Below are 26810 nucleotides of genomic sequence, written 5' to 3'. Positions count from 1 at the left end.
TTAGTATAGCAATCTGATTTTTGATGATTGAAACAAAAATAAGTAACATCCTTTATGTGGTGATTTATTTTTATGATGAAGTTTTAACTATAATTTTATGTACTTTTCAAAATAGGTATTTATGACGATGATCCTGAAATCATAACATTGGATAGAAGAGAATTCGGTAAGTTTGTGGGTATATGATTTTCTAAAGCTAGTTCAATACCAATCTCCTAACTAAAACGCTCAAGGACAAATGTATTTAGAATTTAGAAATTTTAAAAATTTTAGCAAGGTAATATGGTATATACTGTATTTTAAATAATGTTCTATAACCATAGTTGAGGTTTTCACATAGTTTCTTTTATTGTCATCATCAACTTTTCTTTCCATTATGTCAATGAACTTTTATGACATTCTGTGTATTAGCAACAATAATTATTCCTCTCGTTTGGCAGTTGAGGAAATGAAACCTTAGAAGTGCTAGCAACATCCTCAACATTCTGTACATGTGTGTTTGTGTATAATTGACACATTTGAAATAATGAACCATTATTCTTTTTTCTATATTTTTTCACATTATTAAAAAGTGTTTATATTTAAGAGTAGTTATGTAAAAAAAAAGCCTAATACAAAATTGTATATGCAGTATAATACAAATCATATAGAAGGTATGCACATATATGCATAGAGGATGAAAGCTGGATGAGAACAAAATAAAAATATTAGCACTGATAAAAAAGTTCTTAGCAGAATGTGGGGCAGTATACTATTTTTTAAAAAATAATATTTATGCAGTGAAATGCATGTGTGTACTAAATAAAAGAAGTAAAAATAACACATAGCCCCCATATCAGTTCAGGATAGGTTTGTATGCCAGGTGAGCTTCCTGCAAACTTGCAGAAATACTTCTGGTTTTAGAACTTTTATATTTTAGGGTTTTGAATAAGTATGTGGTTATTTTTGGAAGCAGATTTAATTTGATCTGTGATTTGTGTGAAAATGGATATAAAAATATACTTCTGCATTTTGCATTGCATTGTAGAAAACCTTAAAGATTCTTACATTTTCAAATTTGTACACTTGTAATAAAATATTCTTTTCTACTTCAAACCAATATATTTTACCTCAAATCACATTTCAGTTTTATTTTGCTGTGTTACAGTCTCATTTAATTTAGAAAACTAAAATGGCATACTAGCTGCAAAATAAATTTATATAATTTCTCATGTTATCATCATAAACAATGTGTTACAGTCACTTGTTTCTGTACAGTTACTTCTAAGCAAGAATTGCATCGGATTCTTACTTTGTATATCATGTTGGCGAGTTCAGGCCTACAAGGTAGCTGTTCAGTACATTATTTTGTTAAAAGTCTTGTAGTGAACACTTGAACAAGCTCTAAGGAAAATGAGTGTCTTCTCTACAGAGGAAATGGAGGATCATTTGATTCATTTGTATTGTTGGTAGACAGAACTGACACCCATGTCACAAGCTTGCAGAATCATAACTTTTTGGACTGTAGTTATATGAACCTATTGATTTTTCTGTGGTTATTGTCTCTCATCTGCTAGGCAATCAATAAGTATTTTGTAGTCCTGTGGGGCAGAAAACTTTGGAATTAGAGATACAATTAGAGGAACTGAACAAAACCTGCAAGCTGACTAATCCATGAATCCACCCAGAATGAAAGACTTTCCTGATGGTTGTATTGCACATGGGTTCAAACTTTAATTAACAGTCACAAAATTAATTAACAGTCACAAAACCTTAGAGACAGTTTTTCAGAAATAATTAACTGACATTGATAGGTTGGGTGCAAAGTTGCCACTATTCAGTCTGAACTCTAATACTACCCTGTGTATAACTAGGCTAAGACAAGCTGATCCCTAAGTTTTAGCTGAAGAAGCCGAGGGAGGACGATAAATAAGGGTGGATAGTTGTATCAACTTGTGCCTATGTAAATATCACATTAGCATACTTGGTTGTGGGTCTCTTCCCATTACCAGTAGTTTCTATTGGTTTGGGTCACTTAATCTGGTCTTTTGTGCAACTAATTATATAAACAATTATGGAGTTATTTTTAAGTTATGTATGTTCTCTTGCTCCAGAGAGAAGTTATATTTTCTTCTGACTAGAGTCACTAACAATCTCAGATCAGCTTTATCCAAAGAGAGACTGAAATGATTCAAAAGCTGAGCTTTGTACTTGTACAGGACTGGTCTCCTTCCAGTTCATCTTTACTTACATGACCCTTCTCTACCCTGAGTGTGCCCTGAACTCCATCTTTGTCCCTCTAGTCTCATGAATCTATTGAAAGCTCTGCTCAGTTTCTTGCCTATCAACTACCTCCTGGCAAACATTGCCCCCCTGATTTCTACCTCCTCCCATTCCTGGGCCCTGTAATTCTTATCTGCATTGATAACTCTCTGATGCTTTCAACAGAAGTCTTTTGTATTTGTCCAGTTCTGAAGTTGTAGTGTAAGAGTTAATCCAAATTACATAGTACACTTTTATCAGGAGTGGAACTCTGAAGTGTTCAACTATAGTACAGAAGCAAAAATGTGACTAATAAACTTCACTTTGAAGTTCTTATCCTTCCCATTAAACATGATGCATATTATCTTTTTATATGTCACAGAAAGGTATTACACAGTTATTAAAACAAGTTCTGGATAGTATCTGCAAAAGCAAAGAACATCTTGCACTTAACAATACTCATTTTGAGTAGTACCCACACAATAGATTCATCCTTTTGAAGTCAAGCTCAAGAAATTAAAGAGGAACTCAAAGCACTTCTGCCTTTTTTTACATTTTTCTAGGCTAACAGAAGCTATTAGCTATAATCACATAAATATTAACAGACATTAGCTATAGTTGTATAGTTTAGAAGCTGAAAATCACATTTTGAAATATACTTGTTCTATTCTGAGTCACTGGGTTATGCAAAAACATCCCATTGAGCTTTGATAATACAGTATTAAAAATATTTTTAATAATAGTGGGAACTGGGCAAATAAGTTAGAAGTAGTCTATGAAAACAAAGTACCAAGATGGGAGACATTTTTTTTTCCCACTTCAAATAAGGTTTTGTGTCAAATTAAATGCCATTATTTTTTTCCCTTCCAGTTTTATTGAGATATAACTGACATATGACACTGTATAAGTTTAAGGTATACAGCATGATTTGACTTACATCCATCGTGAAATGGTGATCAAAATAAGTTTAGTAAATATTCATTATCTTATACAGATACAAAATTAAAGAAATAGGAAAAAATGTTTTCTTGTAATGGAACTCTCAGGATTTGCCCTTAACAACTTTTATATATGATATACAGCATTGTTGATTATATTTATGATGTTGTACATTCCATCCCTAGTACTTATTTGTCTCGTAACTAGAAGTTTGTACCTTTTGACCACCTTCATCCAACTCTCCTTCCCCCCGACCCCTGCCTCAGGTAACCACAAACCTGATCTCTTTTTCTGTGAGTTTGTTTCTGAAGTGTAATGACGTACAACACTGTGTTAGTTCCTGTTACACAACATAGTGACTTGGTGTTTCTGTACATTTCAAAGTGATCACTACAGTAAGTCTGATTATGATATGTCACCATACAAAGATATTACATAGTCATTGACTACTCCACACACTGTATGTAGCAGTCTCTGTGTGTGTGCTTATTAACTAATTTTAACAACCCTGCATTTTTACTCCCTCCACCACCACATTTACTGACTTTGACATCATATTTTATATCTTTTTGTTTTATATATTCCTTAGTTATTTATTGAGTATATATTTTACTACTTTTGTCTTTTAACCTTTTTACTAGCTTTATACATGGCTGATTTACTACCCTTATTGTATATTTGACTTTAACAATGATATGTTTTTCCTTCCATAATTTTCATTTTTCAAGTTGTGGCCTTTTCTTTTTCACTTAGGTAAGTCCCTGTAACATTTCTTGTGAAGCTGGTTTCATGGTGATGACCTTTTAACTTTTGCTTCTCTGTAAAACTTTTGATCTATCCTTCAAATCTTTTTTTTTTTTTTTTTTTTTTTTTTTGTGGTACGTGGGCCTGTCACTGTTGTGGCCTCTCCCATTGCGGAGCACAGGCTCCGGACGTGCAGGCTCAGCGGCCATGGCTCACGGGCCTAGCTGCTCTGCAGCATGTGGGATCTTCCCGGACCGGGGCACGAACCCGTGTCCCCTGCATCGACAGGTGGACTCTCAACCACTGCGCCACCAGGAAAGCCCTGTCCTTCAAATCTTAATGAAAGCCTTGCTGGGTAGAGTCTTCTTGGTTATAGGTTTTTCCCTTTCATCACTTTAAATATATTGTTAAGATGTTCAAAGAATTTGGGAGAAGATTGAATGAACAGAGTGAGAAGTTAGAAGTTTTTGAATAAAGAGTTAGAAAATATAAGGAACAACCAAACAGATGAAGAATACAATAACTGAAATGAAAAAATACACTAGAAGGAATCAACAGTAGATTAGATGATGCAGAGGAATGGATCAGCAAGCTGGAAGACAGTAGTGGAAATCACTGAAGCTGAACAGGAAAATAAAAAAAGAATAGAAAGAAATGAGGACAGTTTAAGAGACCTCTGGGACAATGTCATATGTACTAACATTTGCATCATAGAGGTCCCAGAGGAAAGGGGCAGAGAACGTATAAGATTTTACCTAAATTCATACCAGTTGATCTAAGTCAGCATGGCAGTTATTTTGACAACCTAGATAGAGTGGTCTCTTTGTCAGACTTTCTAACCTTTGCCAAAGAACAGCTGATAAAATCCTAATGTATACACTTTGCTTGTAATGTATGGTTTAACTGTTTTTCACATAGATCTGTGTGTCTTGTAACTGAAATGTAGGTGAACATTATTGTGCATGTTACTAATTAATCTGAATCAGTTACACATATTTAGAATAGTGTACATGTTTTGATGTCTTGGTATAATTTATTATAACTTATGAAAATATTTTCTTTAAAAATTACTGATAACTGATTTTCGTATGGAATTACATGAGACTCTATAAGCAAATTTTCTTAACTTTTTTATCTTGACTGTTAGAGCACATCCTTATAATGATAAAATTTTTAAATGAATAAATTTTGTTTATATCAGGTCCTTTTATAGATTAGATTATAACGTATAATGTATTGTTGGGTAGATATTATGTAGTGTTCAGATCTATTAGCAAATATGTATTCATGTTTTGAATTGTTAAAAACTTTGATCTAATATTTCAAATAACACAATTTTCCAAGGAAAATGTCTTATTAAGAGCAAAGATTAGATTTAATCCCCACAGTCCTCACTGTGTAGGTCTCTTCATTCTTTCAGAATCTGGATTAGCTGTCAGAATTGATTGACTGTGTGCTTAACCAGTGCTGCAGATAGAAGAGCTTAAATCTCAGTCTCTTCTCACTGTTTCTCTTCATTTCTCTCAACCACACAGACTGTCATGAGGTTTGGCTCTTGCTTCCTTTTGTTGCTTCCTTTCTTTTTACAGCTTCTTGGTGACATTGATCATGCAGTTCAAGGTTGCTTCTTATTCAGGTAGGGCTTGGAAGAGTCAAAAAAAAAAAAAAGGTATTGTTAGTTTGACAGTTGAAATAGTACGTTTTCTTCTTATAGAAAAAATTATACAGAAAATGATAAAGGCAGTGTGAGAAATATATGACTTTTTTTCATTCTGATCTCAAGGAAAATTTTTAACTAAAATAGGTACAAACCTTTGGTAAATTGGTTGTTTTGGTTGTTCTAAGTTGTTTTGGTTTTATGTACTTTCAGATGCTGCTGTTAATTCTGGAGAACTGTGGTTTGTGAACTTTTACTCCCCAGGGTGTTCACACTGCCATGATTTAGCTCCCACAGTACGTATTTCTTACATCCTGATTTAAAGTTTTACTATTCACAACTGATCTGTTACTTGAGTGTGTTTTTTTAATTTGAGTGTTATTTGAGTGTTTTTTCTATTAGTAGTAACTATAACAGAAATGACTATAATATTTTTTCACGTGTATATGGTTTTATTTCCTGAGCATAATCTCCTTTAAGAAAGTACAGCTTGGGGACTTCCCTGGTGGTGCGGTGGTTAAGAATCCGCCTGCCAATGCAGGGGACACAGGTTCAAGCCCTGGCCACGGAACAACTAAACCCACGGAACAACTAAACCAGTACGCCACAACTACTGAGCCTGTGCTCTAGAGCACGTGAGCCACAACTGCTGAAGCCCGCACGCCTAGAGCCTGTGCTCCGCAACAAGAGAAGCCACTGCGATGGGAAGCCTGCGCACCACAACAAAGCGTAGCCCCCTCTCTCCGCAGCTAGAGAAAGCCCGCACGCAGCAACAAAGACCCAGTGCAGCCAAAAAGAAATAATTAATTAATTTTTTTTTAAAAAAAGGAAAGTACAGCTTGAAGAATGTTCAGGTAAAGATAAATGATCTTATCAGAATAAACTTTTTTTTTCCTCATAGTGGAGAGACTTTGCTAAAGAAGTAGATGGATTGCTTCGAATTGGAGCTGTTAACTGTGGCGATGATAGAATGCTTTGCCGAATGAAAGGAGTGAACAGTTATCCCAGTCTCTTCATTTTTAGGTCTGGAATGGTAAGAGATAAAATTGGTATTTTTTTTTTAATTGGTAGAACATTATAACAAGGGGAATACTAGAGAAAACACTGTGAATTTGTAGTATCTTTTGATTTTTAAGTCTTATTTTAGATGCCATCTAACTATAGTCATAATAAACATTTTTTATTATACTGTGAATACTTTTAGGTGCCATTATTTTGTCTTTGTTCTATTTCAAGATTAAATGTTTACCAATTTCAGTTTCCATCTTAAAGAACATAATGTTAACCAATATGCATGTTGTACTTCATAATTTACAAAGTATTTTACAGGTGTTTTCTCTCATTGAATGTAAAGTTCTGACTTCCCTTCCTCTCCCCAGTGTTAAGTGATAAAAGTGAAACTAAAAACATTATAAATAGTATTATTCAAATGTCTGACATGCAATGTGTGCAATCAAGATTCTTAGCATGTCAGTTAGAAATACACTGTACTATTGAGAGACAGAGCTTACTTATTCAGAATAATGGAGAATCAAGGTATTTGGTATGAGTTTTAAAAAGAAAAAGTAAAAGACATTTCTCTTTTTATAAACAAAAAAAATAGGCTGCAGTGAAATACCATGGTGACAGATCAAAGGAAAGTTTAGTGAATTTCGCCATGCAGCATGTTAGAAGCACAGCGACAGAATTATGGACAGGTAATTTTTTCATAATTTGCTTGATTTTCAAGGATACTTTGAATTGGTATTTTAAGTTTTTCAGTGGCAATGTTCTGGTCATGATACTGAAATTTTTAAATATCTTTTCCATGCTTCTTAGAAGGGAATTGTATCATTTGTTCTGAGCCCTACTAAATAGTAGGCATTTAATAAATTAACTATATTTATACATAAACTAAAACAATTTTGATGTAGGACATGGGTATGAAGTGGGGCTAGGTGAAAAGGCAACTTTGAAAGTGCAACTAAATATTTAGTAAACCAAGTGTTTTATTGCTTTCATAAGTATACTACATCAGGCAGTAAATTCATGCCTGTATTCAGTTTAATTTTGAAGTTTAAAAACTCTTCTAATCTTAGGTTTTGAATTCATCAAGTGACTTTAGGTGGGTTATTAAATTATCTGTACTACCCATGAAATGATAGTATTTACTTCTAAAGGGATGCTCATATCATTCATTGAATACAGTTATGTCTCCAAAACTATGTTAAATACTGGGGCTGTAGTAATAAACTCTATAATCCCTGCCTTCCAGGACCCCATTAGTAAACCATTAAAATGCAGTGTAGTAACCATTATGATAGAGGTAAGCTTAGGGAAGCATGAAGGATATGAAAGAACTCAGGTGGGGAAAGGAGGAAGGGTTAGGAAATTCTTCTTGAATGAGGTCAGATATAACCTGTCTTAAAAGTGAAGAGGAAGCCTTAAAAGGTCACTGTATTTGGGAAACTGGCGGTATTTCATGAATCTAACAAAAAGATGGGTAATGGGTAGAGTGGCTTGGGGAAAAATATGGCTGGCTGAATGGGTAGACAAAGCTCAGATCACAAGGGGCCTTACTTGCCAATTTGTTTCTTAATAAAATAATGAATTTAGATTTTATGTGATTAAAAAAATAAATAGTTGAAGGAATTTGATATGCTCAAGAGGATTTTTAGGAATCCTGAAAACTACTCAGAGTGGATTGGAAATGGGTGACATTAGAAGGGAAAACCCATTTAGAAAACGGTTTCCATTATGGAGTAGTAAATGCTCAGAAATGTTCTTTATTTTCTCTTAAGGAAATTTTGTTAACTCCATACAAACTGCGTTTGCTGCTGGTATTGGCTGGCTGATCACTTTTTGTTCCAAAGGAAGAGGTAATATTTGTTATTTTGTTATGATGAAGAGACCATGACATTTGATTTTTAGGTGACAATCTTTTTTTTCCCCTGGGTTTATTGAGATATAATTGACATAGAACATTCTGTAACTTTAAGACGTATAACTTGTTGATTTGAAACACATGTTGCAAAATGATGACCACCACCATAACATTAGCTAACACCTCCATCCTGTCACCTATTTACCATTTCTTTCTTGGGGCGAGAACATTTAAGATCTACTCTTTCAGCAGCTTTCAAGTATTTTATACAGTATTGTTACCTATAATCACTATATGCTGGACAGTAGATCCCCAGAAGTTATTAATCTTGTAACTGGAATTATGTACCCTTAGATTAAGTGAAAGTCTTAAGTATGCTTCTATAATTGATTATTTTCAAAATACAGTTTGTACCCAGTTATAATTTTTTTATTTAATGAATATTTCTTTTTGATTATTTTACACATAGGTTATAAAATTATTCCCTTTTTTTGAAGTTGAAGTATATATTTACAATATTGTGTTAGTTTCAGGTGTACAGCATAGTGATTCAGTTTGGTTTTTTTGTGGAATATATTCCAATAATGGAATATATTTCATTATAGGTTATTACAAGATATTGGGTATAATTCCTTGTACTATACAGTAAATCCTTGTTGCTTATCTATTTCATGTAAAGTTTGTTGCTTATCTACTTCATGTAAAGTAGCTTGTTTCTGTTAATCCCACACTGTTAATTTGTCCTTTCCTCCCTCTCTCTCCCCTTTGGTAACCATAAATTTGTTTCCTGTGTCAGTAAGTGTGTTTCTGTTTTGTATTAAATAGATTGAGTTGTATTATTTTTTAGATTCCACATATAAATAATATCATATATTTGTCTTTCTCTGTCTGACTTACTTCACAAAGTGTAATATTCTCTGGGTCCATTCATGTTGCTGCAAATGGCAATATTTCATTCTTTTTATGGCTGAGTAATATTCCATTGTATCCATACCACATCTTAAGCCAGTTGTCTGTTGATGGGTACTTGGGTTGTTTCCATGTCTTGGCTATTGTAAATAGTGCTGCTATGAACAATGGGGTGCCATGTATCTTTTCAAATTACAGTTTTTGTCTTTTCCAGATATATACACAGGAGTGGAATTTCTGGATCATATGATAGCTCTATTTTTAGTTTTTTTTTGAGGAACCACCATACTGTTTTCCATAGTGACTGTACCAGTTTACATTCCCACCAACAGTGTAGCAGGGTTCCCTTTTCTCCACACCCTTTCCAGCATTTATTTGTAACTAAAGCATTTTTTGATGATAGCCATACTTACTGGTGTGAGATGATACCTCATCATGGTTTTGATTTGCATTTCTTTAATAATTAGCCATGTTGAGCATCTTTCATATGCCTGTTGGCCATCTGTATGTCTTCTTTGGAGAAATCTCTATTTAGGTCTTTTGCCCTTTTTTTTTAATTCCTTTTTGGCCACGCAACATGGTATGTGGTATCTTACTTCCCCAACTCATAGAATGAGTTTGGGAGTATTCCTACCTCTGTAATTTTTTGGAAGTGTTTGAGAATGATGGGTGTTAGCTCTTCCCTATATGTTTGATAGAGTTCACCTGTAAAGCCATCTATCTGGTCCTGAACTTTTGTTTCTTGGAAGATTTTTAGTCACAGTTACTTGTGTAACTTTCATTACTTGTGATTGGTCTGTCCATATTTTCTGTTTCCTCCTGGTTCAGTCTTAGAAGGTTATACCTTTCTAAGAATTTGTCCATTTCTTCCAGGTTGTCCATTTTATTGGCATAGAGTTGCTTGTAGTAGTCTCTTACGATGCTTTGTATTTCTGCGATGTCCGTTGTAACTTCTCCTTTTTCATTTCTAATTTTATTGATTTGAGTCCTCTCCCTCTTTTTCTTGATGAGTCTGGCTAAAGGTTTATGAACTTTGTCTATCTTCTCAAAGAACCAAATTTTAGTTTTATTGATCTTTGCTATTTTCTTTGTTTCTCTTTCATTTATTTGTGCTCTGATCTTTATGAGTTCTTTCCTTCTACTATGGGTTTTGTTTGTGCTGCTTTAGTTCCTTTAGGTTGTAAGGTTAGATTGTTAATTTGAGATTTTTCTTGTTTCTTGAGGTGGGATTGTATTGCTATAAACTTCTCTCTTAGTACTGCTTTTGCTGCATCCCATAGGTTTTGGATCATCGTGTTTTTGTTGTCATTTGTCTTTAGGTATTTTTTGATTTCCTCTTTGATTTCTTCTGTGATCTCTTGGTTATTTAGTATCGTATTATTTAGCCTCCATGTGTTTGTGGTTTTTACTTTTTTTCCCTGTAATTGATTTCTAATCTCATAGCATTTTCAGAAAAGATGCTTGATATGATATCAGTTTTCTTAAATTTACCAAGGGTTGATTTGTGACCCAAGATGTGATCTATCCTGGAGAATGTTCCATGTGCACTTGAGAAGAAAGTGTAATCTGCTGTTTTTGGATAGAATGTCCTGTAAATATCAGTTAAATCTATCTGGTCTGTTGTGTCATTTAAAGATTGTGTTTCTTTATTTTCTGTCTGGATGATCTGTCCATTGGTGTAAGTGAGGTGTGAAAGTCCCCCACTATTATTGTGTTACTGTCGATTTCACCTTTTATAGCTGTTAATATTTGCCTTATGTATTGAAGTGTTCCTATGTTAGGTACATTTATAGTTATAGTTGTTATATCTTCTTGGATTGATCCATTCATCATTATGTAGTGTCCTTCCTTGTCTCTTGTAACTTTTTTTATTTTTAAAGTCTTATTTTATCTGATATGAGTACTGCTACACCAGCTTTCTTTCGATTTCCATTTGCATGGATTATCTTTTTCCATCCCCTCACTTTCAGTCGGTATGTGTCCCTAGGGAAGTGGGTCTCTTGTAGACAGCATATATATGGGTCTTCTTTTTGTATCCGTTCAACGAGCCTGTGTCTTTTGGTTGGAACATTTAATCTATTCACCTTTAAGGTAATTATTGATATGTATGTTCCTATTACCATTTTCTTTTTTTTTTTTTTTTTTTTTTCTTTTTGCGGTATGCGGGCCTCTCACTGTTGTGGCCTCTCCCGTTGCGGAGCACAGGCTCCGGACGCGCAGGCCCAGAGGCCATGGCTCACGGGCCCAGCCGCTCCGCGGCATATGGGATCCTCCCAGACCGGGGCACGAACCCGTATCCCCTGCATCGGCAGGCGGACTCTCAACCACTGCGCCACCAGGGAGGCCCTACCATTTTCTTAATTGTGGGTTTGTTTTTGTAGGCCCTTTTCTTCTCTTGTGTTTCCTACTTAAAGAAGTTCCTTTAGCATTTGTTGTAGAGCTGGTTTGGTGGTGCTGAATTCTCTTAGCTTTTGCTTCTCTGTAAAGCCCTTGGATTCTCTGTCGAATCTCAGTGAGATCCTTGCCGGGTGGAGTAACCTTGGTTGTAGGTTCTTCCCTTTCATCACTTTAAATATATCTTGGCACTCCCTTCTGGCTTGTAGAGTTTCTGCTGAGAAATCAGCTGTTAACCTTATGGGAGTTCCCTTGTATGTTATTTGTCGTATTTCTCTTGTTGCTTTTAATCATTTTTCTTTGTCTTTAATTTTTGTCAGTTTCAGTATGTGTCTCAGCGTGTTTCTCCTTGCGTTTCTCCTGCCTGGGACTCTCTGTGCTTCCTGGACTTGGGTGGCTATTTCCTTTCCCATGTTAGGGAAGTTTTCAACTATAATCTCTTCAGATATTTTCTCGGGTCCTTTCTCTCTCTCCTCCTTCTGGGACCCCTATAATGCGAATGTTGGTGCATTTAATGTTGTCCCAGAGGTCTCTTAGGCTATCTTCATTTCTTTTCATTCTTTTTTCTTCTGTTCCATGGCAGTGATTTCCACCATTCTGTCTTTCAGGTCACTTATCCATTCTTCTGCCTCAGTTATTCTCCTATTGATTCCTTCTAGTGTATTATTCATTTCAGATATTGTATTGTTTGTCTCTGTTTGTTTGTTTAATTCTTCTAGGTCTTTGTTAAACATTTCTTGCATCTTCTTGATCTTTGCCTCCATTCTTTTTCCGAGGTCCTGAATCATCTTCACTGTCATTATTCTGAATTCTTTTTCTGGGAGGTTGCCTGTCTCCACTTCATGTAGTTGTTTTTCTAGCGTTTTACTTTGTCCTTTCATCTGGTACATAGTCCACTGCTTTTTCATTTTGTCTTTCTTTCTATGAATGTGGTTTTTGTTCCACATGCTGCTGGACTGTAGTTCTTCTTGATTCTCTGTATGTTACCCTTGTATCCTGCTACCTTGCTGAATTTATCAGTTCTAGTAGTTTTTGTGTGGTGTCTTTAGGGTTATTTATACATAGTATCATATCATCTGCATATGATGACAATTTTACCTCTTCCAATTTGGATATGTTTTCTTTCTTTCTCTTGTCTGATTGCTATGGCTAGGACTTCCAAAACTATGTTGAATAGAATAGGTGAGAGTGGGCATCCTTGTCTTGTTCCAGATTTTAGGAAGGCTTTCATCTTTTCACTGTTGAGTATTGTATTGGCTGTAGGTGTGTCATAAATAACTTTTACTATTGTGAGATATGTTCCCTCTGTACCTACTTTGGTAAGAGTTTTTATCATGAATGGATGCTGAATTTTGTCAACTGCTGTTTCTGCATCTGTTTAGATGATCATGTGGTTTTTGCCTTTTCTTTTGTTTATGTGGTGTATCATATTAATTGAGTTGTGTATGTTGAACCATCCTTGTGAATTTAGGTTGGATCCCACTTGGTCGTGGTGTATGATCTTTTTTATGTGTTGTAGGATTCGGTTTGCTAATGTTTTGTTGAGGTTTTTTGCATCTATATTTATCAAAGATATTGGCCTGTAATTTTCTTTTTTGGTTGTATCTTTGGTTTGGGTAACAGGGTAATGGTGGCTTCATAGAATGTTCTTGGGAGTGTTCCCTCCTCTTCAGTTTTTTGGAACAGTTTGAGAAGGGTTGGTATAAATTCTTCTTTGTATGTTTGGTAGAATTCACCTGTGACGCTCTGTGGTCCTGGACTTTTGTTTGTATGGAGTTTTTTAATTACAGATTATCTTCACTTTTAATGATTGGTCTTTTCAAATTATCTATTTCTTCTTGATTCAGTTTTGGTGGTCTGTATGTTTCTAGAAACCTGTCCATTTCTTCTAGGTTGTCCAATTTGTTGGTATATAATTGTTCATAGTATTTTGTATTTCTGTGGTATCAGTTGAGATTTCTCCTTTTTCATTTCTTATTTTGTTTATTTGCATTCTCTTTCTTTTCTTCTTGGTGTGCCTGGCCACGGGTTTGTCTATTTTCTTTACCCTTTCAAAGAACCAGCTCTTTGTTTTATTGATTTTTAAAATTTTTTAAATCTCTATTTTATTTATTTCCTCTCAGATCTTTATTATTTCCTTCCTTCTGCTGACTTTAGGTTTTTGTTGTTCTTTTTCTAATTCTTTTTAGTGGTAGGTTAGTTTGTTTATTTGAGATTTTTCTTGTTTTTTGAGGAAGGCCTGTATCACTATGAACTTCACTCTAAGAACTGCTTTTACTGCATCCCAGACATTTTGTATCATTGTGTTTGCATTGTCATTTGTCCCAAGGTATTTTTTAATTTCCTCTTTGATTTCATCATTGACCCATTGGTTTTTTAATAGCATGTTGTTCAGTCTCCATGTAATCGTTTGTTCCTCATTTCTTTTTTTGTGGTTAATTTCTACTTTCATGCCATTGTGGTCAGAAAAGATGCTTGAGATCATTTCTATGCTCTTAAATTTGTTGAGGCTTGTTTTGTGCCCTAGTGTGTCGTCAGTCCTAGAGAATGCTCCATGTGCACTTGGAAAGAATGTGTATTCTGATTTTTTTTGGATGTAATGTCCTGAAAATATCAATTAAGTCTAGCTGTTCTGTTACATTATGTAGGGTCTCTGTTGCCTTATTGATTGTCTGGAATATCTGTGCATTGATGTGACTGTGGTGTTAAAGTCTCCTACTACTGTTTTATTCCTATCAGTTTCTACCTTTATCTCTGTTAATATTTGTTTTATGTATTTGGGTGCTACTGTATTAGGTGTACGTATGTTGATGAGTGTGAGGTCCTCTTGTATTGATCCTTTTATCATTATATAGTGTCCTTCTTATCCTTCTTTATGATCTTTGTTTTAAAATCTATCTTGTTTGATATGAGCATTGCAACTCTTACTTTCTTATCATTTCCTTTTGTATGAAATATCTTTTTCTGTCCCCTCACTTTCAATCTATGTTTGTCCTTTGCCCTAAAGTATGTGTCTAGTAGGCAGCGTATTTTAGGTTCTTGCTTTTTTAGCCAATCTTCCACTCTGTGTCTTTTGATTGGAGCATTTCGTCCATTAACATTTAAGTTAATTATAGATCGGTATGTATTTATTGCCATTTTTTTTAAAGAAGATGTTGGGGGTAGGAGTTTATTAATTAATTAATTTATTTTTGCTGTGTTGGGTCTTCGTTTCTGTGCGAGGGCTTCCCCTAGTTGTGGCAAGCGGGGACCACTCTTCATCACGGTGCGCGGGCCTCTCACTATCGCGGCCTCTCTTGTTGCGGAGCACAAGCTCCAGACGCGCAGGCTCAGTAGTTGTGGCTCACGGGCCCAGCTGCTCCGCGGCATGTGGGATCCTCCCAGACCAGGGCTCGAACCCGTGTCCCCTGCATTGGCAGGCAGACTCCCAACCACTGCGCCACCAGGGAAGCCCTTTATTGCCATTTTAAACCTTGTTTTCCCATTGATTTTATATTTCTTCTCTGTCTCTTTGCTTTCCCTTTTGTGGTTTTTTTTTCACACACGCACACTGTATTTTATTTTTACAAGAGATAAATAAACTGACACCAAGCATTGTAAATGGTTGACCCTTTTGTGGTTTTATGATTTTCTTTTGTATTATACTTGAGTTCTCTTTTTGGTTTTTGTGAATCTATTGTATGTTTTTGATTTGTGGTTACCCTGCTTTTCTAGCATGTTAACCCTTCCTATTTCTGCTTGCCTTAGACTGGTAGTCTGATAGGCTCAAATATATTCTAGGAAAGAAATATATACACATTTTCTTACTCCCCACATCTTATGATTTTTGATGTCCCCTTTTATGTCTTCATGTTCATCCTTTTGCTGTTCATTTTGGTTATCTTCACGTTCACAGAAGTTTTTGATTTTTTTTTTAAATTTGTGTACTGGCTTATTTAAATGACTTACTTTGAGGTTGTGATTTTCTCTTTCCTGTAGAGTCTTACTTCTTTTCTCTCTGATGATTTTTTTTTTTTTTTTGGCCACGTCACGTGGCATGCAGGATCTTAGTTCTTGGACCAGGAATCAAACCCATGCCCCTGCTGTGGAAGTGCAGAGTCTTAATCTCTGGACCGCCAGGGAAGTCCCCTGAGAAATTCTTTATCTCTCCTTCTATTCTAATGATAATCTTACAGGGTAGATTATCCTGGGTTGTAGATTTTTCCCTTTCAGGAGTTTGAATATATCTTGCCAGTCCCTTCTGGCCTGCAGTGTTTCTGTAGACAAATCAACTGATAGTCTTATGGCGGTTTCCTTGTAATTAACTCTTTTGTTTTTCTATTGCTGCCTTTAGAACCCTCTCTTTAACTTTTGCCATTTTTATTATCATATGTCTTGGTGTAGGTCTGTTTGGGACCCTCTGTGCTTCCTGTACCTGGATATCTGTTTACTTCTTTAGGTTTGGGAAGTTTTCAGTCATAATTTCTTCAAATACACTTTCCATCCCTTCTTCTCTTTATTCCACTTCTGGAATCCCTATTATGCATAGGTTGGCATGCTTTATATCAGAGGTCCCCAACCACCGTGGCCTGTTAGGAACCGGGCCGCACAGCAGGAAGTGAGCGGTGGACAAGTGAGCGAAGCTTCATCTGCCACTCCCCATCGTTCCCCCTCACTCACATTACCATCTGAACCATCACTCGCATTACCACCTGAACCATCCCCCACCCCCACCACACCCCCCACCCTCACCCCCGTTGGTGGAAAATTTGTCTTCCACACCAGTCCCTGGTGCCAAAAACGTTGGGGACCACTGCTTTATACTATCCTGTAGGTCTCTTATATTGCTTTCATTTTTTTTTCATTTGGTTTTCTGTCTGCTGTCCTGATTGGGTGATTTCCATTATTCTGTTTTCCACATCACTTATCTGTTTTTCTGCACTATTCATTCTGTTTTTCATTGCTTTAGCTCAGCTTTCATGTTGGCAAATGAGTTTTCTAATTTTTCTTGGTTCCTCTTTATAGTTTCTAGTTCCTTTTTACACTTTTCTGCATTTCTGTTGATAGCCTTTCTTAATTTCTTCAGTATTTTCATTATCTCCTTTTTGAACTCGGTGTCTATTAGACTGAATAGGTTTATTTCATAATTTGTTCTTTCAGGGGAATGCTCTTGGTCTTTTAACTGAAAGTGGTTCCACTGCTTTTTCATTTTAGTTATATTTCTCTTACTCCCTGAGTTTAGGAGAAACAATTATCTTGTGGTCTTGAATGGCTGTTTACACGTGGGGGCGTCCCTGTGTAGCTTGTGTGGGTTTAATTTGTTGTAGGGGCTGTTTTTAGTATGGATGCCTGTCACCTCTTTCCTCAGCATGTGCTTGTTGTTATCCTTGATAGGGGGTGTGCAGATGCAGTGGCTGGTGCCCAGTCCTGGGGTTCTTGACAGCAGTGGCAGCTCAGGCGACACCCTGGAGCATGCGATGGGAGCAGAGGTGGCCTGCAACCACTCCTGAGGTCCAGGAGGGAGGCGGCGGCAGCCTGCAACCGCTCCTGGCATCTGGGCAGGCAGTGGTGGCAGCTTGTGACGTCCCCTGGATCCCTTGCAGGCACTGCCCTACCCTCTGCTAGTGTGTGCACAGGGAAAAAGGCTACAACCCTCATCCCGCCCCTCCCCTCACGCACCCCCCAAATAATGGCAGCTGGCCTCTAAGGCGGCCCAGGCTTCCTCTGTGCACACCACCAGCCATGGTCGCACTGGATTCCAGCACCCCCCAGGGCTGTCTTCACACAGTCAACCCCAGTCCTCTCCCCAGTTCTGATTTCTGAAGCCTGAGTTCCAGTACCCAGCCCCTGCCTGCACTGACAGACACGTGCCTCTGGCTGGGGACTGCAGGGTGGTGGCACTGACCTTCTGTGCAGTTCTTCCTTCACTCTGGCTGCCGCAAACTAGCTGCTGCACTCTCCTCCGAGTCTCTGAAGCTCCCCTTCTGTCCTGGCCAATCTCCCCGCCAGGGGGGCTGGCACCTTTCCTCTTTCACAGCTCCTTCCCAGGGGCACAGGTCCTGTCTCGATTCCTTTCTTGCTTTCTTTTTTTTCTTTTTTCCTACCTGGTTAGGTGGAGATTTTCTTGCCCTTTCAGCAGTTTGAGGTGTTCTGCCAGTGTTCAGTAGATATTCTGTGAGAATTGTTCCACATGTTGATGTATTTTTGATGTATTTGTGGGAGAAGGTAAGCATCACATTCTACTATTCTGCCATCTTGATTACTCTCTCCTTTAAATCATTTTGAATTTATTTTTGTAAATGGTGGGAGGGAGTATTCTGAATTCATTGATTTACATGTAGCTGTCCAGCTTTCTCAACACCATTTGTTGAAGACACTGTCTTTTCTCTATATTGTTGTTTGCTTTGTCATAGATTAATTTTTTTTTTTTTTTTTTTTTTTTTTGCGGTACGCGGGCCTCTCACTGTTGTGGCCTCTCCCGTTGCGGAGCACAGGCTCTGGACGTGCAGGCTCAGCGGCCATGGCTCATGGGCCCAGCCGCTCCGCGGCATGTGGGATCTTCCCGGACCGGGGCACGAACCTGTGTCCCCTGCATCAGCAGGCGGACTCTCAACCATTGCGCCACCAAGGAAGCCCCTGTCATAGATTAATTGATTGTAGGTGTGTGGGTTTATTTCTGGGCTCTCTGTTCTGTTCATCTATATGTCTTTGTACTAATACCATGCTTTTTGATTACTATAGCTTTGTAGTGTATTCTGAACTTGAGAAGGATTATGCCTCCATCTTTGTTCTTTTTCCTCAGAATTGTTTTGGCAATTCTGGGCCTTTTGTGTTTTCATATAAATTTTAGGATTATTTGTTTTAATTCTGTGAAAAATGTCATGGTATTTTGATAGGGATTGCATTAAATCTGTAGATTGCTTTGGGTAGTATATGCATTTTAACAACATTAATTCTTCCCATCTAAGAGTATAGGATATCTTTCCATTTTTTGAATCATCTTCATTTCCTTTACCAGTGATTTATAGTTTTCAGCGTGTAGGTATTTCACCTCCTTGGTTACGTTTATTCCTAGGTATTTAATTTTTTTGATGAGGTTTTAAATGGGATTTTTTTTTTTTACTTTCTCTTATATTTCATTTCTAGTATATAGAAACATGACAGATTTCTGTGTATTAATCTTGTATGCTGCTATCTTGCCAAATTCCTTGATTAGTTCTTAAACTTTTTTGGGTGAAGACTAGGGTTTTGTATATAGAGTATTGTATGTCATCTGCAAAGGGTGGCAGTTTTACCTTTTCCCTTCCAATTTGGATACCTTTTATTTCTTTTCCTTATCTGATTCCTGTGGCTAGGACATATAATACTCTGTTGAATAGAAGCTCTGGGAGTGGGTATCCTCATCTTATTCCTGAATTTAGAGGGAAGGCTTTTACTTTTCACCACTGAGTATTATGTTGGCTGTGGCTTTGTTGTAAATGGCCTTTATTATGTCATAATATGTTCCCTCTACACCCACTTTGGTGAGAGTTTTTATCATGAACGGATGATAAATTTTGTGAAATGCTTTTTCTGCATCTGTTGAGATGATCATGTGGTTTTTGTCTTTCCTTTTGTTAATGTGCTGTATCACACTGATTGATTTACATATGTGGAACCATTCTTGTGATCCTGGAATGAATCCAGCTTGATCATGGTGTATGATCCTTTTCAGGTATTGTTGGATTCAGCTTGCTAATATTCTGTTGAGGATTTTTGCACCTATATTCATCATAGATACTGGCCTGTAACTTTTTTTTTGGTAGTGTCTTTGTCTAGTTTTGTGATTAGGGTAATAGTGGCCTCATAGAATGAATTTGGAAGTGTTCCCTCTTCTTCAGTTTTTTGGAATAGTTGGAGAAGGATTAATTTAAGTTCTTTATGTTTGGTAGAATTCTTCAGTGAAGCCGTCTGGTCTTGGACTTTTGTTTGCAGAAAGTTTTTCTTTTAATTATTATTACAGATTCTGTTTCACTTCTAGTGATTAGCCTGTTCAAACTGTGTTTCTTCTTGATTTAGTCTTGCTGGGCTGTATGTTTCTAAAAATTTGCCCATTTCTTCTAGGTTGTCCAGTTTGTTGGCATGTAACTGTTCATTGTGTTTCTCTTCTGATTTTTTGTATTTCTGTGATATCAGTTATTTCTCCTCTTTCATTAATTTCTTTATTGGGGTCCTCTCTTTTCTTCTTGATGAGCCTGGCTTGTCAATTTTATTTATCTTTTCAAAAAATCAACTGTTGGTTTTATTGATCTTTTCTTTGTTGCTTTTTTTCCCGATCTATTTTATTTCTCTCTGATCTTTATTATTTCCTTCCTTCTGCTGACTTTGCACTTTGTTTTTCTTTTACTAATCCTTTTAGGTGGTTGGTGAGATTGTTCATTTGAAATTTTTCTTGTTTCTTGAGTTAGGCCTGTATCGCTGTGGATTTCCCCCTAAGAATTGCTTTTGCTGCATGCCAGAGATTTTGTAATGTGTTCTCATTTTCCTTAATCTCAAGGTATTTTATAATTTCTTCTTTGATTCCATCTTTGACCCATTTGTTTCTTAGTAGCATGTTGCTCAGCCTCCACATGTTTGTTCTTTCTGTTTTTCTTTCCATAGTTAATCTCTGATTTCATATCATTGTGGTCAGAAAAGATGCTTGAAATAACTTCTATCCTCTTAAATTTGTTGAGGCTTGTTTTATGACCTAGCATGTGGTCTGTCCTATAGAACGTTCCATGTGCACTTGAAAAGAATGTGTATTCTGGGGTTTTCAGGGGATGTAGTATTCTGTAGAAATCTATTAAGTCCAACTGGTCTGTTGTATCATTTAAAACCACTGTTTCCTTCTTGATTTTCTGTCTGGATGATCTGTCCATTGATGTCAGTGGAGTGTTAAATCTACTATTACTGTATTTTTGTCAGTTTTTCCCTTTATGTCTTTTAGTATTTGCTTTATATATTTATGTGCTCCTATATTAGGTGCATATGTATTAATGAGTATAATATCCTCTTCTTCTGTTGATTCCTTTATCATTATATAATGCCCTTCTTTGTCTTTTTTTATGGCCTTTGCCTTAAAGTCTACTTTGTTTGATATGAATATTGCTACCCCCACTTTCTTGTCATTCCCATTTGCCTGAAATATCATTTTCCTTCTCACTTTCAGTCTGTGTGTGCCTTTTATCCTGAAGTAAGTGTAGACAGCATATTTCAGGTTCTTGTTTTTTTATCCAATGAGCCACTCTTTTGATCAAAGCATTTAGTCTGTTGACATTTTAAGTAGTTGATAGGTTTGTACTTATTACCATTTTAATCCTTGTTTTCCAGTTGTTTTTGTAGTTCTTTATTTTTTTTGTTTTTTCTTTTGGTCTGATGATTTTCTTTTGTTGTATGCGTGACTTCCTTTCTTTTTGGTCTTTATGAACCTATTTTATGTTTTTGATTTGCGGTTACCATGGAATTCAGGTATGTTGACCCATAACTATCTACTTGATGTAAACTGATAGTCATTCAATTCAAACACATTCTAAAAGATGTACATTTTTTATTCCCCTCCCTGGTATTTTGCAGTTTTGATATCTTATCTTACATGTTTATACTTGTCCTTTTATTATAGAGTCACTTTTACAATTTTTTGACTGTTTAGTCTACATACTAGCTTATTTAAGTGATCTTAAATTCTTACTGTATATTTGCCTTAACTATTTTGATTTTCTCTTTCCTATAGTTTCTTGCTCCTTTTCCATTTAGAGAAGACCCTTCAATATTTCTTTTAGAGTAGGTTTAGTATTACTGAATCTTTTTAGTTTTTGCTTGTCTGAGAAATTCTTTCTCTCTCCTTCTATTCTAAATGATAATCTTGCTGTATAGAGTATCCTAGGTTGCAGGTTTTTTCCTTTCAGAACTTTTAGTATGTTATGCCACTCCCTTCTGGCCTGCAAATCAGCTGATAGCCTTATGGGGGTTCCCTTGTAATTAACTCTGTTTTTCTCTCGCTGCCTTTAGAATGCTCTTTTTGTCTTTAAGTTTTGCCATCTTAATTATGATATATCTTGTGGGTCTGTTCGGGTTCATCTTGTTTAGGACCCTTTGTGCTTCTTGTACCTGGATATCTGTTTCCTTCTTCAGGTTTGGCAAATTTTCAGCCATAGTTTCTTCAAATAAGTTTTTGATCCCCTTCTCTCTCTCTCCTCCTTCTCAAACCCCTATTATGCATAGGTTGGCACATTTTATATTATTTTATAGATCTTGTAAGTTCATTTTTTTTTCACTTGTCTTTGTCTGCTCTTCTGATTGGGTGATTTCTATTATTCTGTCTTCCAGCTTACTTATTCATTCTTCTTTGTCATTTAGTTAGCTGTACATTTCTTCTAGATCTCTTTTTATCTTAGAAATTGAATTATCTGTTTTTGATTTGTTCATCTTTGTAGTTTCTAGTTCCTTGTTACAGTGATCTGCATTTATATTGATCTTTCTTAATTCATTTAGCGTTTTTATTACCACCTTTTTGAACTTGGGGTCTGGTAGACTGGTGAGCTCTGTTTCATTATTTGTTTCAGGGGATTTTTCTTGCTCTTTTAATTGGGAGTATTTCCTCTGCCTTTTCATTTTACTTAACTGTCTCTGTCTCTGGATTTAGGAGAAACGATTATCTATTATGGTCTTAAAGGGGTGTTTTTATGTGGTAGCATCCCTGTGTAGACTCTGTGTGTACGATGGACACCAGCCATGTCTTTGGGGTATGCTGGTCGTTATCACCTAGATAGGGGGTTTGGTTGGTTTTGGGGGATCTAAAGACTGTTCAGGGTGTGAGGCGGGACTTCCTCTTTGCTGCATAGCTGTTGCCGCCCTGTCAGGGACAGGGCCTGCTCCCCCAGCTGTTGGAGTAAATGCCCTGAGGGTTGGGCTCAATCAAGCTCCATTCCCCTTGAGTGGTGCCCTGCCCCCAAAGTAGGTGATTGCTGAAGCAAGTGAGGCCTATGTGCTCAAAAAGCACCAGTACACTACCTCTGTAGGCGTCCGAGGCTCCAGTCAGAACCATCCCAAGGTCTCATCCCTCCTTCTGTTTATCCCAGATCTAGTGCAAGGCTGTGGTGTGGAGTGCATGGGGCTGGGACATTCACTAGGCTGGGGCTGGGGATTGGGGTGTAGTGGCTGCAGGAATTGAGGTGGCTGTGCTACCACCAGAGCACTGGGCTGACCCCCTGGCAGTCTTCTCCCAGACCTATCTGCCCCAGCTCCAAGGCTAAGCTGCTGTGTTGAGTGGGTGGAGCCAGAGCATCAGCTCCACTGGGAGGCAAACTGCGGGGTGCTCCTGCAGCACTACCTGAGCAAGTGCTGACAGTGGCCACTTCTACTCCACCCAGATCACATCCCAGGACCCCAGTCTGTCTCTGCATAGCTAGACCAAGTCTTCTCCCAGGGCTTAGTTAGCCCAAATCTAGCACCAGGCTGTGGTATGGAGTGAGCGGGGCCGGGATGTTCAACCAGCTCGGATTGGGGAGTGTGGTGAAGTGGCAGCTGCCAGTGCAAAGCTCTCTCCACCCTGATTTTTGGTAAACCAGCACATGGCGTACTCCTCATGAGTAGAGTCTAGGCTCCTCTAGCCCTTTGTCTGTCCCAGCAGTTCTCCCGGCAGCCAAGGGTGCTTGTCTCCTCCTTGCAGGACCCCAGGACTGGAATGTCCAGTCTGTGGCTCAACCCACTTGCTCCCCACATTGAGGGTCTGCCCATGGGGACCTTCTCTTCCTTTCAGATCCCGCTCAGCTGGGGGTCCCAGCCCTATGCCTTTTCCATCCTACCTGGTTATATGGAAATCTTTCTTGCAGCCTTGGTTGTGTAGGAGTTCTTCTGCCATTTTCCAGTTAGTTTTCCATGAGAACTTTCCACATGTAGTTGTATTTTTGTTATGTTGTCAGGGGAGGTGAGCTCTATGTCTTCCTACTCCACCATCTTGATCTCTCCTCTACAGTTATTAATTTCTTAAGGTATCATGTGGTTTATGTTCAATGGGCAAATTTTGCAGCTTAATTATACTTATGGTAAATTATACCATCAGATAGCTACAAATGTTTTTGACGCTTTGAAAAAATAATTAGTTGTTGACAGATACAACCCTCACAAAATAATTTTTTGCAGTTACTGACTTTTCCTCTTATGTATTCATTTCAAAAATGTACGTTTGCCTCATAAAAGTATATATTTGGGGGACTTCCCTGGTGGTCCAGTGGTTAAGACTCTGCACTCCCAACGCAGGGGACACAGGTTCAATCCCTGGTTGGGGAACTAAGATCTCACATGTCATGTGCTGCAACCTTAAAAAAAAAAAAAAAAAAGTATATATTTGAAGATGAAGATGATAACTTTCCGTTTCTAGGACCCTTTCCCCTAGTAAATTAAGTTGGAAGTTCAGTACCCTACACAAACATAAACTGTATTCAAGCAATAAGATTGGTTAAAAATTGGTCCTAGTGTTAGAAAATATCCTAATTAATGAATGCATTTTCATATGTTTAATCCCAACATGGACATTTTCCCCATACTTCACCTCTCAGCCTTTATGCTGCTGTGTTGGAAAGGTATTGCCTTGCAGATAAAATCAGCCACTCACCTCATGGGGTAAGGCCCATCTTAGGCATGTATTGCCTTGCAGCAAAAATCACCCTTAAACTTAGTCTGTCACTGAGGGGTTTTCTCTCATTTTGGCCAAATGCACGTTTCTCTCCATTCCACACATAAGGAAAACTTTTAAAGCTTTCTGACATTGTTTTACTTTTACCGTAGGTAGATTGATTTTACCTATCCCCGTGAGCTCTGTGATGCTGCATCTCCCTTTCTTCTAAATCTATCTCATTGTATCGTAGCATTCATATTTATAGGACTTACATAAAAATAGTGAAGAAGCTATTCTAAGATTGTATTGTATTTTAAGGATTCTGCACATATTATTTATCAAATAGGCATTACATTTTATTACTCCAAATCATGAGATCTCTTGGATAAAGGGGACTCTTGATAGGAGGAGACATTTGATAATAAGATCCTAAAGAGGTACTTGAGAGGGAATTCCTTCTTTTTTCTTTAGCTGGAACTCCTGAGAAACTAAGGGGAGAGAATAAGACTAAGGAGAGGGAAGGGAGGGGTAGGGAGAGAAAAGGGGACGAGGGGAGGGAGAAGAATGAGACATTGACCTCTATGTCTACCTAGTAAATAAAAGTCTCAGTATTTACCAGCACAGCCCAATTAATTGCCTAAGAATCAACATGATGGTTTGGAGGAACAGCAAATGAAAGTACAGACTTAAGCTGAAATTGCCTTATAAGTTTTTTTTTCCCCCACCAGATTGTTTGACTTCACAGACACGTCTCAGGTTAAGTGGGATGTTGGTAAGCATCAATTACTTTGTAAAATTGTATCACCATATTAAGAAACACATTTAAAAACTGATTCCATATATTTTCTTTGGTGATTTCTTAAACATTTATCTCACTTATTTGTAATCTTTCTTGTTTTCTGATAAATGTATTCATAGCTGTTTCTAATTAATTAGCTGTGTTCAATACATTTTAACATGTGGTGCTTTCATTATCATTCACTTCTAACTATTCCATTAGAGTTCCTCTTTAACCAGAAAGTTATATATTAGTGTTTTTGTCATTTCTAAACTTTATTTTTTGTCATTTTGTTATTTTACTTATTTAGCTCTCATCATATTATGGTCAGGGAGTGCAGTCTGTGTGTTGTTGATACTTTAACACTATTGAAGCTGCCTTATGGGTTGGGAGTTTGCCACTTACAAAGATTGTTAAATGTTCTGTGTATGCTTGAAAATGTTTCCTATGTAAGGTGTAATCTTTTTTAAATTAGTTTCTGCTTTATAACAAAGTGAATACATACATCTGTTCCCGTATCCCTTCCCTCTTGCGTCTCCCTCCCTCCCACCCTCCCTATCCCACCCCTCCAGTCGGTCACAAAGCACTGAGCTGATCTCCCTGTGCTATGCGGCTTCTTCCCACTACCTATCTACCTTACGTTTGGTAGTGTATATATGTCCATGCCTCTCGCTTTGTCACAGCTTCCCCTTCCCCTTCCCCATATCCTCAAGTCCATTCTCAAGTAGGTCTGTGTCTTTATTCCTGTTTTACCCCTAGGTTCTTCATGACATTTTTTTTCTTAAATTCCATATATATGTGTTAGCATACGGTATTTGTCTTTCTCTTTCTGACTTACTTCACTCTGTATGACAGACTCTAGGTCTATCCACCTCATTACAAATAGCTCAATTTCGTTTCTTTTTATGGCTGAGTAATATTCCATTGTATATATGTGCCACATCTTCTTTATCCATTCATCGGATGTTAGATTAAATTTATTACTCATGTTATTCCAATCTGCATCATTTTTTGAGTGTTCTTTTTAAAAGTGTAATAGTAGAAAAGTTGTTTTTGCTAAATATAAATCCTTTTAACTTTTTCTTCCACTTACAACACGATTTTTTGTTTCTTTCCATTTTAGGATGGTCTTGTTAATGTAGGATGGATGGACTGTGCCACCCAGGACAACCTTTGTAAAAGTTTGGACATTACAACAAGTACTACTGCATATTTTCCTCCTGGAGCCACTTTAAATAACAAAGAGAAAAGTGGTATTTTGGTATGAATCACTTTAATTTCTTTACACACACACATATTCAAATACATCATTTTGTAAACAATGAGCAGAACAGTGAACCAGTTTATATCATCTGATTATAGGACACTTAATTATTTGGAATATTTAATTTCTGGGATTCTGTTTAATACTTCAGTTTATAAAGTTAAGCTATAAGGATTATTTTTAAACTGGCATAAACCATTACAGTTTTAAAAACCCAAAGGTATGGAGTACATTCTTAGGTTAAATGGATATTTATTGGTTTCCATTTATTTGTATATTTTCTAATGTTAAAATATAGATCATTGGTAGGTTTAGATGGAATCTGGTATCTGTTTTTTTGAAGCACCCTGTTTGATTCTGGTGTAAACTCAGTTTGGCAATCTCCTGGTGTGGTTCACATTCCTA

The 26810-nt window shown here is 36.9% G+C and overlaps 1 protein-coding gene across 1 annotated transcript in view; it reads left to right on the top strand.

The window, feature by feature from the left end:
- The window catches only part of DNAJC10 (DnaJ heat shock protein family (Hsp40) member C10), a 58922-nt gene that overhangs the window by 5894 nt on the left and 26218 nt on the right, over positions 1 to 26810 (top strand). The window contains exons 5-11 of the mRNA XM_081242034.1: positions 116 to 166; positions 5795 to 5877; positions 6483 to 6614; positions 7185 to 7278; positions 8362 to 8439; positions 25092 to 25135; positions 26265 to 26402. Coding sequence (XP_081098160.1) covers positions 116 to 166; positions 5795 to 5877; positions 6483 to 6614; positions 7185 to 7278; positions 8362 to 8439; positions 25092 to 25135; positions 26265 to 26402 — 620 coding nt within the window. The remainder of the gene's footprint in view (positions 1 to 115; positions 167 to 5794; positions 5878 to 6482; positions 6615 to 7184; positions 7279 to 8361; positions 8440 to 25091; positions 25136 to 26264; positions 26403 to 26810) is intronic.

Source organism: Mesoplodon bidens (genome assembly GCF_964165515.1).
Source record: "Mesoplodon bidens genome assembly, chromosome: 8".
Classification (NCBI taxonomy): Eukaryota; Metazoa; Chordata; class Mammalia; order Artiodactyla; family Ziphiidae; genus Mesoplodon; species Mesoplodon bidens.
The sequence above is the reverse complement of the archived record's forward strand: the minus strand, read 5'-3'. Positions and strand labels throughout refer to the sequence as shown.